Source organism: Xenopus laevis, chromosome 8L (genome assembly GCF_017654675.1).
Source record: "Xenopus laevis strain J_2021 chromosome 8L, Xenopus_laevis_v10.1, whole genome shotgun sequence".
Taxonomy (NCBI): Eukaryota; Metazoa; Chordata; class Amphibia; order Anura; family Pipidae; genus Xenopus; species Xenopus laevis.
Genome location: NC_054385.1, coordinates 73,172,543 through 73,188,333, shown reverse-complemented (window position 1 = coordinate 73,188,333; position 15,791 = coordinate 73,172,543). Strand labels below are relative to the sequence as shown.

The 15,791-nt window shown below is 37.4% G+C and overlaps 1 protein-coding gene across 1 annotated transcript in view; it reads right to left on the bottom strand.

Moving 5' to 3' along the window:
• Positions 1 to 130: 130 nt before the first annotated feature.
• lin52.L (lin-52 DREAM MuvB core complex component L homeolog) overlaps positions 131 to 15,791 on the bottom strand; it is a 32,829-nt gene continuing 17,168 nt past the window's right edge. The window contains exon 6 of the mRNA XM_018230325.2: positions 131 to 1,825. Within this exon, the coding sequence (XP_018085814.1) occupies positions 1,770 to 1,825 (56 nt within the window). The 3' untranslated portion in view covers positions 131 to 1,769. The remainder of the gene's footprint in view (positions 1,826 to 15,791) is intronic.

The following is a 15,791-nucleotide window of genomic DNA, read 5'->3' as shown; positions in this document are numbered from 1 at the left end:
TATTAAACTTCCCTCTAAAAATAGTGTCCTAGATTTCACCATGCATATGGCATGGAGATTTCTTTTCAGATGTAGTGCAATATTCATTAGCAGGGACTTTATATATTGAAAAACTAGCAGATGCATGATGTCAAAGGAGTGCATGAATTTAATGGGTGATATTACACCACAGCACCTGTTCTCCTAGAGTAGGATTCATACATTTTGGACATTTGTATTCTTTTGTAAACTTTTTCCAAAAAAGAAAGCATAACACAATCATTACACAAAGACATTAAAGAGGCCACACACGGGCAGACACTTGCTATGTAAACTCAAATACGTGATTGGTGACTTGTACCCCAAGAAGTTAAAAGGGTAAGTTCAACTTTAGGTCAATGTATGTTATAGAATGTCTTATTCTTAACAATATTTTTTGGTATTTTTTTTAATTGTCTGCCATCCTCTTTTGTCTCTTTCTAGCTTGAAATTTAAAGGAACAGTAACCTCCAAAAATTAAATTGTTTTTAAAGGACTGCACTGGTAAAACTGGTATGTTTGCAGATAGCTGCTGAAAATGTAAAATGAAGAGCTGCTGAACAAAAAGTTGAAAGAAAACAAAAACACAATATATAACAAAAATTAAGACTAACTGCAAATTCTTTAGATTTAACAGGAGTAGACACTGAATATTTGCAGATGTGATGCTTGCTAATTAAGGAACCATTAATGCACTGTTGTAGCAGTGAATGCAACACATATCTTTTTACCCTTTATTCATGTTTAAATGATGCTATTTCCAGGTGTTAGTTTGAGGTGCTATTCCACAGTATGAATCATAAGTAAAGCTTGCTACCTGTTGTTTCTCCACCACAGAACAGGTGGTTTCTTTGCACCAGAGAACACGTAGTAGGCAGGGTCGCATCCTACTTATGTACTTGGTTAACAATTTTCCAACTTGCCCTTTAACTTTCTATTAATGTTACAGGGAAACATTTAAGCAGGCAAATTGGTTCTCAAATCATTATACAGGTATTCCTTCTAAAGCAGTTAGCATAAAGTTGATTTGCCAGTTACAGAAGAAGCCAAGACTTGCTTTGGAATATACTGGAAGAGAATAAATAATACAACATTAGTTCTCTTAAATGGTTCTGATAATATTGAATATAATGCTGTTATACAGGTATAGGATCCCTTATCCGGAAACCCGATATCCAGAAAGCTCAGAATTACTCAGAATGGCTTTCAGTTACATTGAGATGGAAAAACAGCAGCCTGCCAGATAGCATTTTCCATAGACTCCATTTTATCCAAATTTTTTAAAATTATTTACTTTTTCTCTGTAATAATAAAACAGTAGCTTGTACTTGATCCCAACTAAGATATAATTAATCCTTATTGGAAGCAAAACCAGCCTATTGGGTTTATTTAATGTTTAAATGAATTTCTAGTAGACATGAAGACCCAAATTAGGGAAATATCCGTTATACGGAAAACCCCAGGTCCAGAGCATTCTGGATAACAGGTCCCATACCTGTATTTCTTTATTCTATAATTATTCCATAGGATGAAAAGAACCATACTCTCTTTCTATAGATAACATTTTGGTAAGAACATTTTGTATTACAAACAGTGAACACATAGGGCAACAACCTGGTGCATTCTAAGACATTTTTTTGAACATCCAGCAAAATTCAGCCACTCGTTTGATCAAGCACCATTCTTGTAGGGCAGACTTAACGGCTCTTCAGGCTCAGTTTTTCATAATACAGACACTTATTACAGCACAGCTATTTCTTTGGTTTCTCCAAGATGTTTAGAAACTTTCCTCGTGTCATTTCCCTTGCTGAAAAAAAAAAATGAAGTTGTTAATGGCTGGATGATATAAACAAAGGAGCAAACAATAGTAAATACACATTCTCGTGTTGTGCTTTGTTGATCATGATATTGTGTGATACGTTGATATAATTCACCAAAGAAAATTTTTTGAAATCATGTACATGATTAAAAAAGTGATTCCAATAAGGGTTTCAGACCATTGTTAAAACACACCTAGAAAACAGAGGAACTACAAGTTCAAGGGTTACAACAGAAAGCATTACTTTATGGAAACAGATTAAGATGACTCACACTGAAAGTATGGAATTCATATAACTTTATCATCATATCAACAAAGGATCAAGTCTTAGCAACTATATGCAGTAGTACTGAAATCAGGCATTTTGAAAAAAAATAAAATAGAAAAGTATAATTTTAAAAATCTTAAATCACGTGACTTTTCGTCAAGGAAATTGTGGGTTTTTACCTGCCATGTGTGCAGTTATTTTTAACCCTTTCTTACCCTAATTTGCAGATTTAAATAAGGCCTTTGATTCAGCCGAACCTTTCATGAAAGATTCATGAATCTACCAAATCCCAAAATAGTGGATTCTGTGCATCGCTAGTATTAAGCAGGATTCCGTCAGTCAGAACTTTAAACTCTCCACCAACTTTTCAGATCTTCTGCCAATGGCTTAGTTTCCATTTTCTAAGAATCACAAAGGGGTGAACACTAACAAATTCATTATTGGTGGCATCATTTATGTTTCTCCTACCATAAAATGCAGCATTTCTGCTTCATATCAGAGGGTCTTCCAGAGCCCAGGCTCAGACATCCCCCTATCCTTCTTCCTTGACAATCCTGGTGAAATTGCTTGGTAATGCCAAGCGCGCTTTTAATTTGCAAGACGTCAGACACAGAGGTAATTTATATCAACATCTGTTCATTTCTGACTTCTAAAACAAATTCATGCATGCTACTCACAAATCCCATTAGGAGCTGCAAGCAGAGTTGTGTATTCCACCTACAGCAGCATCATGAGAACAGCATGAAATATTAGTCAACATCTTAACGGAAGTCCAATCCTTAACAAACACCCCTCTGCTTTTCTTGTACACACAACATATCTTCATATTTCTGTAGTGTTTATCTTCCAGGAGTATACTTCTGACCTTCTAGGGTGGAAATAGAATTATCTGTTTGACCAGGAGGGTACTACACATCGTGAATAAAAGGTTGCACTTTAACAATCAGCAGAATTTCACATAGAACTGTGTATGATAAGAAGTATTATAATTTTTATTTTCCAGTGTTAAAGAATAAAGCCACATAATGTATAAAATAGGGAAATAATATGCTGACCACTGACTGTAAGCTCAAGCTTTTGTTTGCATTATGAGTGTCCTACTCCAACTGGTACTGGTTCTACACTTCTCCTTCTACAGGTGAAGGGAACATTGCCTGCTGATCCTGTCAAGGGACAAACCTAAGAAGTTATTCACAATAGAGAAGTCAATATCTACTGAGCAACTGACCTGCTTACGTATTCACTCAGGTAGCCACATCTGTGTGTGTGATCAGTGCGGACTACAATACTTGTTTGATTAAAGTTGACTCTGGATTTATTTAGATATTAATAGCTTGAGTCTGTTGAATGGACACTATGTGGGACATTCACTAAGAATCGTAGTTGCGCACTTCGCCAGGCGTATTTTCGTCAGCGCTCCGCAAATTCACTAAAATCCGAAGTTGCGCTCAGGGGTAGCGTAAGGTTGAGAAGTTGCGCTAGCGTTGATTCGCCAAGCATAGCGAAGTTACACTAGCGATGGCTAATTTGCATACGGCGCCAAATTCAAATTTCAATGGAAGTATTCGTAGCAGCACTACACAAGCCTGGGAAACCTTCAAAATATCAAATACATTTTTTATTTTGCCCTACACATGTGCCCACTGTATAGTTAAGTTGCCATGAGTTAGGAAATGTAGGGGGAAGGAGGGGAGCCCCAACAAAAATGTTCAATCTTTTTCAGCCTATCACCCATAATAAAGAAAAAACGCCAGCGTTTTTTGGGACTTAGAAACATTTTTAACTTTTTTTGAAGCAATCTCTATCTACCGTATTGCACTTCGCCTGGTCTGAGGTGGCGAAGGAAGTCTGGCGTAAAAGGTAGCGTTCAGAACAATGCGCGCGTTAGTGAATTTGCGTAGTTACATCCGTTGCGCAAATTCGCCAGGCGTAAGGTTGTGAAGTAACACTAGCATAGTTACGCCATCGTCGGTTAGTGAATTTGCGAAGTAACGAAAATGCCCAACGCTAGCGAATTCACGCTAGCGTTAGGCGCTTAGTGAATTTGCCCCTATAACCCTTGTTCACCATGATTTCAATTAACAGGGCTTGTGCAGGACATCCTTTTTCCTACAGTTTTAATCATGAAACATCTGTGTTTTTTGTAATTTTTTGAGCTAAACTGGAACCTTGAATATATTCCATGTATGGTCTTAGCGCCTTATGTTGTGACTGTTTTTATCTATTATGATGGGCTTTATTGGATTTTATGATCTATGATCTACCTCGCAAGGAGAAAATATGGAGTGGCTTCAGTTTCCTTATTTGCCTTGTATATCATCATCAGTTATTTACATAGCGCCAACACGTCACATAGAACTCTGCATTAATGTATATCAAACAGGGTCTTACAATAATTTAACAAAGGTTACATAAAACAGTATCAGAGGGTCCTGACACAAAAGTTTACTAAAATAATGTTCATATAAGCCATATTCAGTAAACTCAAGTTGAAAGGTGTATACTGTAATATGTAACTTGTATCTAGAGAGCTGTTTTACTTTCTCATTTAATCTATGATCATATCATCATGGAGTAGGAATGGGATCCTTGGATGCAGCATGATAGTGAGCTGTATCAGATTTGAACAGTAAGTATCTATTTACATTTGCTGGTGTTGTTCTTCCTGGGGCAATTGTTTCTACCCATTCTTATGGCTCTGATAGAAAGCCTGCTCTTTTGGTAGAAGGGGTAGTTTCTACTGACACCGATTTAACCTATTAAACACACATTCTGATAAGCCTACTCTGAAAATAATGAGGAAAATAAGACAGATCTTATTAACACTTTGTTCTGAGAGTCTTGGTGCTGTTGTATAACAATATATACAGTATTTTTCTACAGTTCTAATTATAAACAGGATTGGACAGGGCTGGCGGGATACCCGGAAAAAACCCAGTCGGCCCCAGCTCTTGTGGGCCCAATGGCCCAGACCCGCTCCCTGCCCAAGTTCATTGTTCCTGCCCCCTCTTTGGCCCAGTCACAGCAAAAAACAGGTATACATGCATGGTGGTGCCAGGTGGGTCCTGATGAAGGGCTGCAGCTGGGGACCTGGATGGGCTTTGCACCAGGGGGCCCTGAGACAGCAGCCCCGGACCTCTCAGTCCGTCCCGGATTCCCAAGTCCGACCCTGAATATATATTTTGTACATACTCTACAGCTATGGTGCACTATGAATTTTGAATGCCAAGGTACTGTAACTGACAGTTTTATAATATTTAACCACATCTGGTTGGAATAACATGCGTTAATAATAAAAGCATAGTTTGGGTTAGGAAAAGTCATGCTTCTTGTTCCACTGGTAGTTATTTAAACAAACTGTGGTTAGACAGCCTTGCCATTACATTTATTGCATTGCTTTTCCCCCTGTCTGTACTATTCATGTATTTATAATAATAATATTAATAATAAATCACTGCCTAGACAAGTATTGCTATATAAATGAAGAAGAAGTAGGTACATGCACTTACCATACCTGACAATGTGAAAAGCCAGAAGAATAATTTATCTGACCACATGATAGTCATTGGATGTTCAGCACCTGTGGTCATTACACCAACTAACGAATGGTTTGAATATAGCAACCCTAATGCATATATTTCCTTTGGAAAAGAACGGTAAACTGTTTTGCTTGACATCTTTCAGATCAGTATTCATACAGTATAACAAAATTCTCTCAGTCCAGTAGTCTTTTCCAATTAGTTTACTTCCCATCTTTTGCAAAAATCAGATTTTAATATTCCAATAAAAAAAATATAATACAGCAAGTGTTAGTAAACGAGCTCAAGTATATGTCATTATTTTACTGGAGAAAATAATGATATATTTGGCTTATTTACTGACAACATTCAGATCTGCACTATAAACTTTAGCAACTAGTCAGTGATTAACTATATTGCAATAGCTGCAGGACAAATGATGAAAGCACACTTTTAATTGGTTGCCATGTGTTGATGTACTAGTGTAAATGTACCCACTATTAGTAAATGAATGCAGCATATGATGTGTTCAGCACAGGAGACTATATGTTGCATGTATATCCTATATATATTCATTGTTGTGATGTCAGTACACAACAGGTATACTGACAACAATTTACCTGCCCAGATAAAAATAAATATAAAAAAGGGGCGAGGAATGAATTTTCTCAGCGAGGCCAATATTAAAGCTTCTTGGATTGTAATTTAGTAGGGAGGCAGTGGACAGAATACTAATGAATGTGACACTGGTGGTGCTTCACCTTGAGCCGTCCATCACTGGGTTAAACATGATGCTAATTGCATTTGGATTGATTAATTTCACTCTGTGCTGTCTATTCAAATAATGCTTAACAAAATAATCGCAGTATCCAAAGCCAAATGCTATCCAGCGAGGGCTGAAGCCATCAGGAGCTTCACGGAGAAGGGATGTGATAATTACTGTACTGACAATAGCATCACCAGATTATATTGCATAGAGGAGAGGGGAGGGAAAGAAGAGGAGAGAACATAGAGGAAGGCAGGCAGGCAGAGAATACGGATAAGAGACTACTAAGCGGATAGAAAAGTGGAACAGGTTTGAAAACACTACAAGCCCAGGCAAATGGCGAAAAAGGGAGAGGCAAGTAAGAGTTTAAAGTCAGTAAATGCACCCAGATAAGGACAGAATTAAAGCAAACAAGACACAGGCAATGGTCAAAACTTAAGCAGGGAAAAGATGCACAGATAGTACGGTCAGCAAAAGCATAAGGATTGTAGAACAGACTTAATAGTTAGTAAAGTTTAGCTTTTTCAAAAGGCAATTCAAGCCTATTGCCTTTTGAAAAAGCTAATAGCGAAACGAACGTCAGGGCAAACGGCGGACTCTCTGATTTAAGATAATTAATCACTGGATGGTGGGGTGGGATTGAGACTACGAAATAATCTTTTTAAAAAATACCTTCTCAGACCCTTTTCACTGATCTATATTTCTATTCCAAGGACTGTGGGGTTTGCGGTTTTGCAGGTTACGATAGCCTCTTTTAAGCAATGATAGGAAGGTAATTTTGAGACCGCAGCCCTACAGTTCCTGACGTTAAACTTTTTGGTACTCCTAGGGACCAGAAAAAAACGAATAGCTACATCTTGGGAGCAACTCCACCCCCTATATAATTTTTCACTTTTTCTTATCTTCATAGTTTAATTGTGAAAAACAAGGAAAGTGTGTATCAAACATAAGAGGCTTGGTGAATTGTATACAGTAACAAATAAGGTTCTTTTCTTTCTCTTTAAATCTTATAATACTCCTTGAGTGACTGAAGAGTCTGGGTATCTATCTATTTTAAGAGTTAATTTTCTCCTTTACTAATAAAACGTACAGGCACATAGTGACACGACACTCTTGCATAACTTCAGCCCTAAAGAAGTATGTGAGAGCGGCGCATCACTATCTGCCAGTAGGTGCCTATTACTAACACCTTCAGCACACACAGTATAGACCAAGTGGCAGATCATTTCACTAATGTGCCCAAATATTACTGGTACGGCTACGCGATTCCTGATTGCACTGGGCTGGTGGGCCGCATTTTTATTAATTTCATGATGGAGGCTGAAGGCCGGTGTAAATTTGAAAACGGGCCGCATTTGGCCCCCGGGCCTGATTTTGGACGTGCCTGTTCTAACACTTTTGGAGAGGAGAAAGTGTCACTTTGGGAAAGCCAATATGAGCAGCTTCAAAAACTTTATTGATGTAATGTCATCAGAGCAGGCTGGGTGGGCACAAGTACATGAAGCATTATTAGGTGCAAGTATCTTTTAATAATAGCATCAACTCAGGCACCCATTTGTAGCCATAAATGCCCACTGGACTTGCAGTCGTAAAGGCGGCTTGTAATTTGTCTGCCAAGCCACTGTAAAAATGTCTGCCTCATATGCTAGGGCAGTGTAATAAAAGTCACAAGGTCTGAAACAGGTCTAATAATACAAAACAATCTATTGCATTTACTTGTCATCTGTTTAAAGGCAAATATTTGATTAGATACTATGGGTTACTAGACCTGGTGTAAACTCTGAACATTAGCCTTCATTTTCCTACCATGTATATAAGTTGGGCACAACTTCCCCACTCAAGTCACATCATTTGTACCATATATACCCCCTCCATTTGAAGCGCCATCACATTTTCCTAAAACAAATAGCAGCTTTCACTCTGCGACCATTTTCCCTCTGACACATCAACAGTAACATTGAATGTGCAGGTTTACAATGGCACAACATACTTTAATAAAATGTTCTGCTGGGGTTGAGCTCTGTAATGGTTAAGCTGAGCTCAGGAATAGTGGTTAGGGAAAAAAATAGGATCAGACAGCTAGAGTTTCTTTGGGAACCTAAAATGCCATTTCTTCATTGGCTGGAGGGCGTGTTTAGTAATCTGAGCTGAGAGGAACTGAGCATGCTCATTAGCCAACAGCCAAAGAAAATTCCTGAGGGAGGGGGCAGAGTAGGTTAGAGGAGGAAAGGAAGTGATGCTTAACATTTTAACAACCAGAGGCTGCTCACTAATTACATTTTTCTAAATTTATGGAATCAAGTAAAATGTGCAAGAAATTGTTTTTTTCTGGAAGTAGAGCTAGTGCTCACCAAGTGAATGAGCTCATATCAAAAAGAGGGGTATATGTAAATAGTATATATTATGAAATAACTTGAAAACCATTGAAATATTATAATTAATTCATATCTAAAAGTTTATTAGGAAAAATTTTATTTTTGGGTTAACATCCCTTTTAAGAGACTTACTACTACTAACAAGAATTATACTAATATATAATAATAATTTAATAATACTGCACTGATTTTTTTTTTTTACTTACCGAGTGTCATAGTCTAACTGAACTGCTACTTATAATGATCATTACACCTGTTGTACCTGAAGAAAGGAGTCTGAAAGTCATTTGGCCACATTTCTTCTTAAATAATTGTGTCAACCCCACGCGCCATGTGCAAGGCTTCATAGTGAAGGTGTTTAGATGTATACTTTATGGCAGATGCAGATTCTCACACAGGAATGTGAAACTGAATATTCTTAAGGAATACAATAAAAGACCAGAATAGCCTGCAATAGAATAAATGTATTGCCTGTTCATTGGTTCCTGCTTTTATTTATATAGCTCCAGCATAATTATTTCCATTCATTTCAACAAACTGATGTCTCACAGCACTACAGTGATTTAACAAACAAAGGTTACAAAGTAAAAAAAATAGGATCAGAGGGCTCTACTCGCAACAGCTTACAATCATCCATAACTGCTTAAATAGTAGCAAGGGGAGAGTTTAGTGCATTAAGAGATTAGAACAATTAGCGGTTTATAACCGAGGAACCTTTCTGTGTTCTAGTAGCCCAAATCTCATTGTAACATCAACCTCCAGCAGAGAAGTACACACGGCTCTCCTACTGGAACCTGCTGTACACATCAGTGATAATTACTAGTTTACAAACAAATCGAGATGTTAGCTGTTTAAACTGTCTGTTCCCCTTGTCCTTAGGGAGTGTTTGGGCAGCAGAAGGGTGGAGCCCCAGAGAACACATTAAGCATAAATACCCTCCTCCTTCCACACATTTTTATAGCTCCCACCTTCTAATCATTATTTAATGGATTTTGCATCTATCTTCCGTCTAAAGGCCTCAGAGGAGCTTCAGGAGGAGGAAGTTAAGGGGCATAGAGAGCTCTCCCCCTTCACTGTCATCTAACGGGCATCATGTTTGTGCTCAAAATTCAATTACCTCCTTATTGATACTTGAGCGAGATATTTAAGCTGCAGACATGAAGCTCTGATTTCCCAGGGGGACAAGACCCTCTCTATTTCACTGCTCTGCTTCCCCAGGGTGAATTCCTAAGGCGTCCATATTAATAGATAATCAGTCACAATTCATTTATTAAAAAGGCAGAATGCTTTATCAGCTGCTTTTGATTAGCCACTAAAAGGAGACATATTCTTAATGGAAGTGTTTGTGGCTAGAAACCTGCTCACTAGCAGGCACCATCTAGTACCCTGAATAAAATAAATGCCCATAAGGAAGATAAAACACAAGATATGTGGGTGCTCTTGCATCATATATAACAGACAGTTTAACCTGGTGTTTGTGACAAGACCGTACACAAGAGATGCAGCTAATCTCAGTTTCTGCCACAGCTACTTACACTGGAACCTGCTGCCAGAAGAACGTATAGTAAATTGTTCAATGTGCCAGAAATGCCAGCTGATCCATGTACAGTATGATGGAATCAATGCATCATTATAGGAGCTGCTGATGATGCTGATGCTAGCAACAGAATTGGACAGTCTTCTTGACCTAAGATGATGCTCATCAGTAAGTTTATTTTGTTAAATTCTGCCATATTAGATTCCAAATTAATAAGAATGGGGGGGGGATGGATAATCTCACTAAACTAATTAAACAGGATGTTAAACCATTCTAATGCATCATAGTTGAAGTGGAAGTGTGGCACGTGCCACCGCCATCTGAGCCTTAGGGAAGATCACTTGCCATTCCTAACACAATCGGTCCCCCGGGAGAATGATTTGATGACAATAAGCAGTCTGCACTTGTAGAATTCATTAGGCAGGCAGGAGCAGCTGAGACAGCCACGTGCAGAGAGACATCTCCCCCCGCCTGCAGGGACCTATGGCCCTCATTTCCTCATTCTTAGAAAAGAGCTGCCACCCTACATATGACAGCTGGGCGGCCCCCAGGAGAGCACTTCCTCTCCTCCCCTCCCTGATTGCCTGCAAATGATGCAGCAGGTGAGCACATTACAAGACCCCAAGCATTCACTTGATGCGCTGGACCCAGGAGTAACCTCATCATCATATAAATGGCCTGGTCTCAAATATTTCTCAATTTGTCAGACACAAGAGGCAGACTCTACAGCTTTCTGCTCAATACCACCCGCATCCTATGCTTTTATTGTTTGCAGGGCAAGTAGCTATGAACGATAGTGCAAACTTGTATTACATCTCACTCTAGCTGTAAAGCCACAAAGGAGAACTCTTTAGTATAACGTTAGTGAAATCACTCGGTCCTCTTGCATTTTACGGATTTTAAGCAAACTGCAATTGATGCGACTCATTGTGTTCAGAATGAGCTACGATTGCTCACCTTGGCACACGAGGAAACCATCTATAGAATGGTCTTACGCTGCAAGATTCCAAGTCTGTTGTTGCAAGCACTTAGCACCCAGGGAAGCCCTTGTATCTAATTTTATATATAGCAGGTCTTACTGCTTCTCTTGAGTCTCCATTTTACTAATTTGGTTGCCAAAATTAAATAGCCAGATTTGCATTCATCTACATGTGGTAACAGTCATACAGTAGATTGACTTTGTGGTGGCAAATGCCACTGATTTGACATTTTACTATTTAATTAAATAAAAACACAAACTACGAATAGTAAACTGAGTATATTATAACTGCATTGCAAACTTTGACCATGAACCTAATTCTTTATTAGCACCACATTGTTCAGCCATATAAGATCTTCTAAAGCTACTTGTTATTGACATCACTCATTACACTAACATCTATAAATTATTAAGGCAAACAGTAAAAACATAACTGCTGTCCTTTCATCCTATTGTTATACAATGTGGCAAAAGCATAGTCTATGATGAATAGAAAATCAAGTCTGGATTGATTCTACAGGTATAGAACCCCAAGAACATTCCTAAGGTAGCCATAAGATAAGCACCTTCATGGATACATTGGGAGAGTAGAACAACAACAACGACATTTATTTAAGCAAAACCTAGAAATGCATAACATAACACTTTGGGATGGTCAGTTAATTCTCTTAGGAAGAAAAGGCAGGCAGCCTACTTCTCAAAAATACGGTGCATCTTTTCAAATACATTTACCCTCAACCTTGCAGTATATCATTTGAATGCCAATGCTTTATTACCTATGAAACCAGAGAGGTACAAAATACACGCAAGGCATTTAATTCCTTATTTTGTATGAAAGTCCTCTACTACAGCTCCTTATATGTTCTGTCCAAACTGGTATGCCTCACAAACAGCTCACATACATTTGTTGTTGCTTTGGTGTTAAATAGCAGCATTGCAGTCTATTAATGGAAGCTGTATACATTGGAGGAAACCACCTATATTAACACACTAATTTTTAATAATGATATTTTCACTCTAAACATGTTTCTATCCCAGTAGTCTCAAACACAGCAGAACAGACTCAATATTCCATAATCACATCAGAATTTCCGTTACTCATCACAATAAAGCAAACAGACTGCCATCAATTTCCACTCACACTAACAGTGTCCTTCACCCATTACTAAAGCACAACTATTAATCATTCCACAGTTTAGTGTAACCGGGTGCCATTCAACATCCAATATCCTGCCAAATGGTTTCATAACCCCCAATAAACTCGCATGTATTATGTCTTACCCCAACTTACTGGTTTAAGAATATGTATGGTAAGAATGATTTAAAAAAACAAAAAAAAACATATATATATTGTATATACACACACACATGGTATGGGACCTATTATCCAAAATGCTTTGGAGTGGGGTTTTCCAGATATGGGGTCTTTCCTTAATTTTACATAACTTAAATCTACTAAAAAAATAATTTGAACATGGATTAAACACCGCGGGTTTGTTTTGCTTCCAATAATAATTAATTATATCTTAGTTGGGATGAAGTACAAGGTACTGTTTAATTATTAAAGAGAAAAAGGAAATCATTTGAAAAATTTGGAATAAAACGGAATCTATGGGAGATGTCCTTTCCGTAATTTGGAGCATTCTGTATAAAGCGTTTCCAGATAATGGATCCCATAACTGTATAAATATATGACAATGCACATTCTTTAACTCCTTTCTCATTTTTGAGCAAATGTGCGGTGTTACAAGGGGACTAGAATCTTGGGGGATGGTTGGGGGACCACACTTATACACCTTATACAATACACTAAAGGTGGCACAATTTGTGTTTTAACACATATTCTTTATATACACTGTATATACACTGTTCCTATGCATGGATGACATCACAGGTTTTTGGCGTCATCTCTCACATGTCTCACATGTATGTTATTTCTTGATAAAGATCCCTTTATTGACAATAAACACTTACCTCTGCATTTATGAAGTCCTGGAGTGCATCGGTTATTGTGATCTCTCTCTTGTGCAAAATTTACATCTATTATTACCCTTGATAAGCACAATGGACTATGGACTAGAATGAACTACCTAACTTTGAAGTATGATGGGTGCTATGGTGTACTAGGATTTACAGAATAAAGTGCAATCACAAATATAGCTCTAAGTTAGGATATGCTAAGGCTTATGTATCAAGAAAAGGAAACACGTGACAGACCTATAGGGTCATCCTTTAGCCAAACAGATTTATTCATTGCATAACAGAAATAAAGAATAAGAGGTATAAATATTAGACCATTCTGTTCTTTTTTACCATCCTTAAGCAGTTTTCCTCTCCTCATGGGCTTCCCTTACATATCAAGTATAAATTCTGCCATTAAGCAACTCCTTTGCTCCCACTTTCTGTTAGGTCCCTCAGTATTTTTCCACCCAGTCTTTCAGTCATACCCTATGTTTTCCTACTATCTACCTTTATTTATAATAATTATATAATGGTTTTTCAATTTTTAAAATGAAGAAAAAAAATTAATTAACTGCATATGTAAAGCACAAACATCGGTATGTTTAAAGATAGGTTGCTGGGCAGCTTTTTATCAGCAGGGACTGGGCTTCTTGTTAAAACAAAAATAAGAATGGATGTCATTGTGCAAAATACTGGGAAATACTGCAAAGGGAGCAGATTAAGTCAGCTAAAATACTGAATCTTCAAAGAAAGTTTTTATTTCAAAAGGTCAAACATCCCAAACCATATAAAAAAAATCTGCTGTAAAGTTTAAAAACTTAGATGAACAAACATCATTCAAGAAACCTGAACATCCTAAAAATGTACTTGGGTCAAACACACTCCCAAACAGTATGCAAAGCTGGTACAGCTCTAAATTACTGGAAGGCCATCTCCCATAGACTCCATTTTAATCAAATAATCTATGGAGCCTTTATGTTTGTGCCTCTTGATAATTTGGAATTATTTGCAATAAAAGTTATGTTTTATGGAGCGGCAACTTGAGTTGTCGCTGACTATGCTTTTTGTTGGTATGAAGGTGTCCTTAGGCACTATACTTTGTAGTATCCCTGATGAAATATAGAAGGAAGGTGGTGTTAAAGTGGACCCGACACCCAGACACAAAAATCTGCATAATAAAAGTCCTTTTCAAATTAAAAATGAAATCTAATTTCTATTTTTTATTAAAGCATTCATAGCTGTTGTAAGCTCATTTAAACATCTCAGCTGTCAATCAAATATTGTCTGCCCCTCCTCTATGCCCTGGGCATAGAGTCGGGGCAGACAATTACTTTCACTTTCCATTCAGCACTTCCTAGAAATCACTACTCTCCCCGCATTCCCCTGTTCTCTTCACTGTTTAATTGTGTAACCAGTGCATGGGGATGGACATCAGGCCCCCCATTCTGGTGCACAAATAAGATTCTGAGCTGATGCAAGGCTTGTCTTAATAACAGTATCCACAAAATGGCTCCTGCCTGCTTGCTGTAATTATGAATTCCCAGACTGGAGGAAACAAGATTCGAATAATTTATATAGTGTAATTAAAGTTGATTTTGCTTGACTGATGTGATAAAATAGGATTATGAATCATTATAAATAATTTTTTTGGGTAACGGGTCCCCTTTAATACAGACATGAGGAGTTTGGCAAGGCTGGATCTGTGAGAGTTATGAGTAGCTCTGCTGTTCATGCTTTCTTTCTTTCAGCACTGCCTGCTGGTATGGCCATTACTACTTTTAACTACATATTACATACCCTTCTAGTACTGTTACAATTTCCACAGTGATATAACATTACAAACAGGATATTTTGTCAGTACTTGATCAAAATAAAGGCAATCTTTAAGGAAAACGATTGTAGCACATGTATCTAGTGCTATTTATATTTGCATTATTTATTTACTTATATTTACATACATTATATATTTATATTTTACAACTATTTACATCCAAGAAAGAGAGCCAACTGCCAAAAAGTGATTTGAAATAATTTTTTTTACAAATTTAAACAGATCAAAATTATGATGGGATGTTACATGTTTGGAAAAGTACTTTGCTTCTGATAAGCCACCCACCTCAAAAATAAAGGATGATGACTTTATATTCTGTGGAACAGCATTCTTAATAAATGCTCAATTGAACATATGTCTAGGTTAACTGACTACAAGAAAACAAAAATATTGGATGTTCGTCAACAAGTAAGCAATATACCATGCGCTTTTATATGCATGGATAATGTATTGCAAACAGATCTAGACTGACTAAAACAAGAAGTTAGATGTTGTGTATATAGTTATATTAATTTGCTTCAAATATCACATAACTATTTAAGGCAAAAGTGGTACAGTCAAGTAACAATGTAACCTAGAGGTCAACATTTTAGAACAGCATGACATTTCACATAACAGTGAACATAATTATTAGAAACAATAGGATTAAGAACATATCTAGACTGCCTGTTCATTGAACATCTAACTTGCCACTATAGAGAAAGAAAGGTATTGAGCA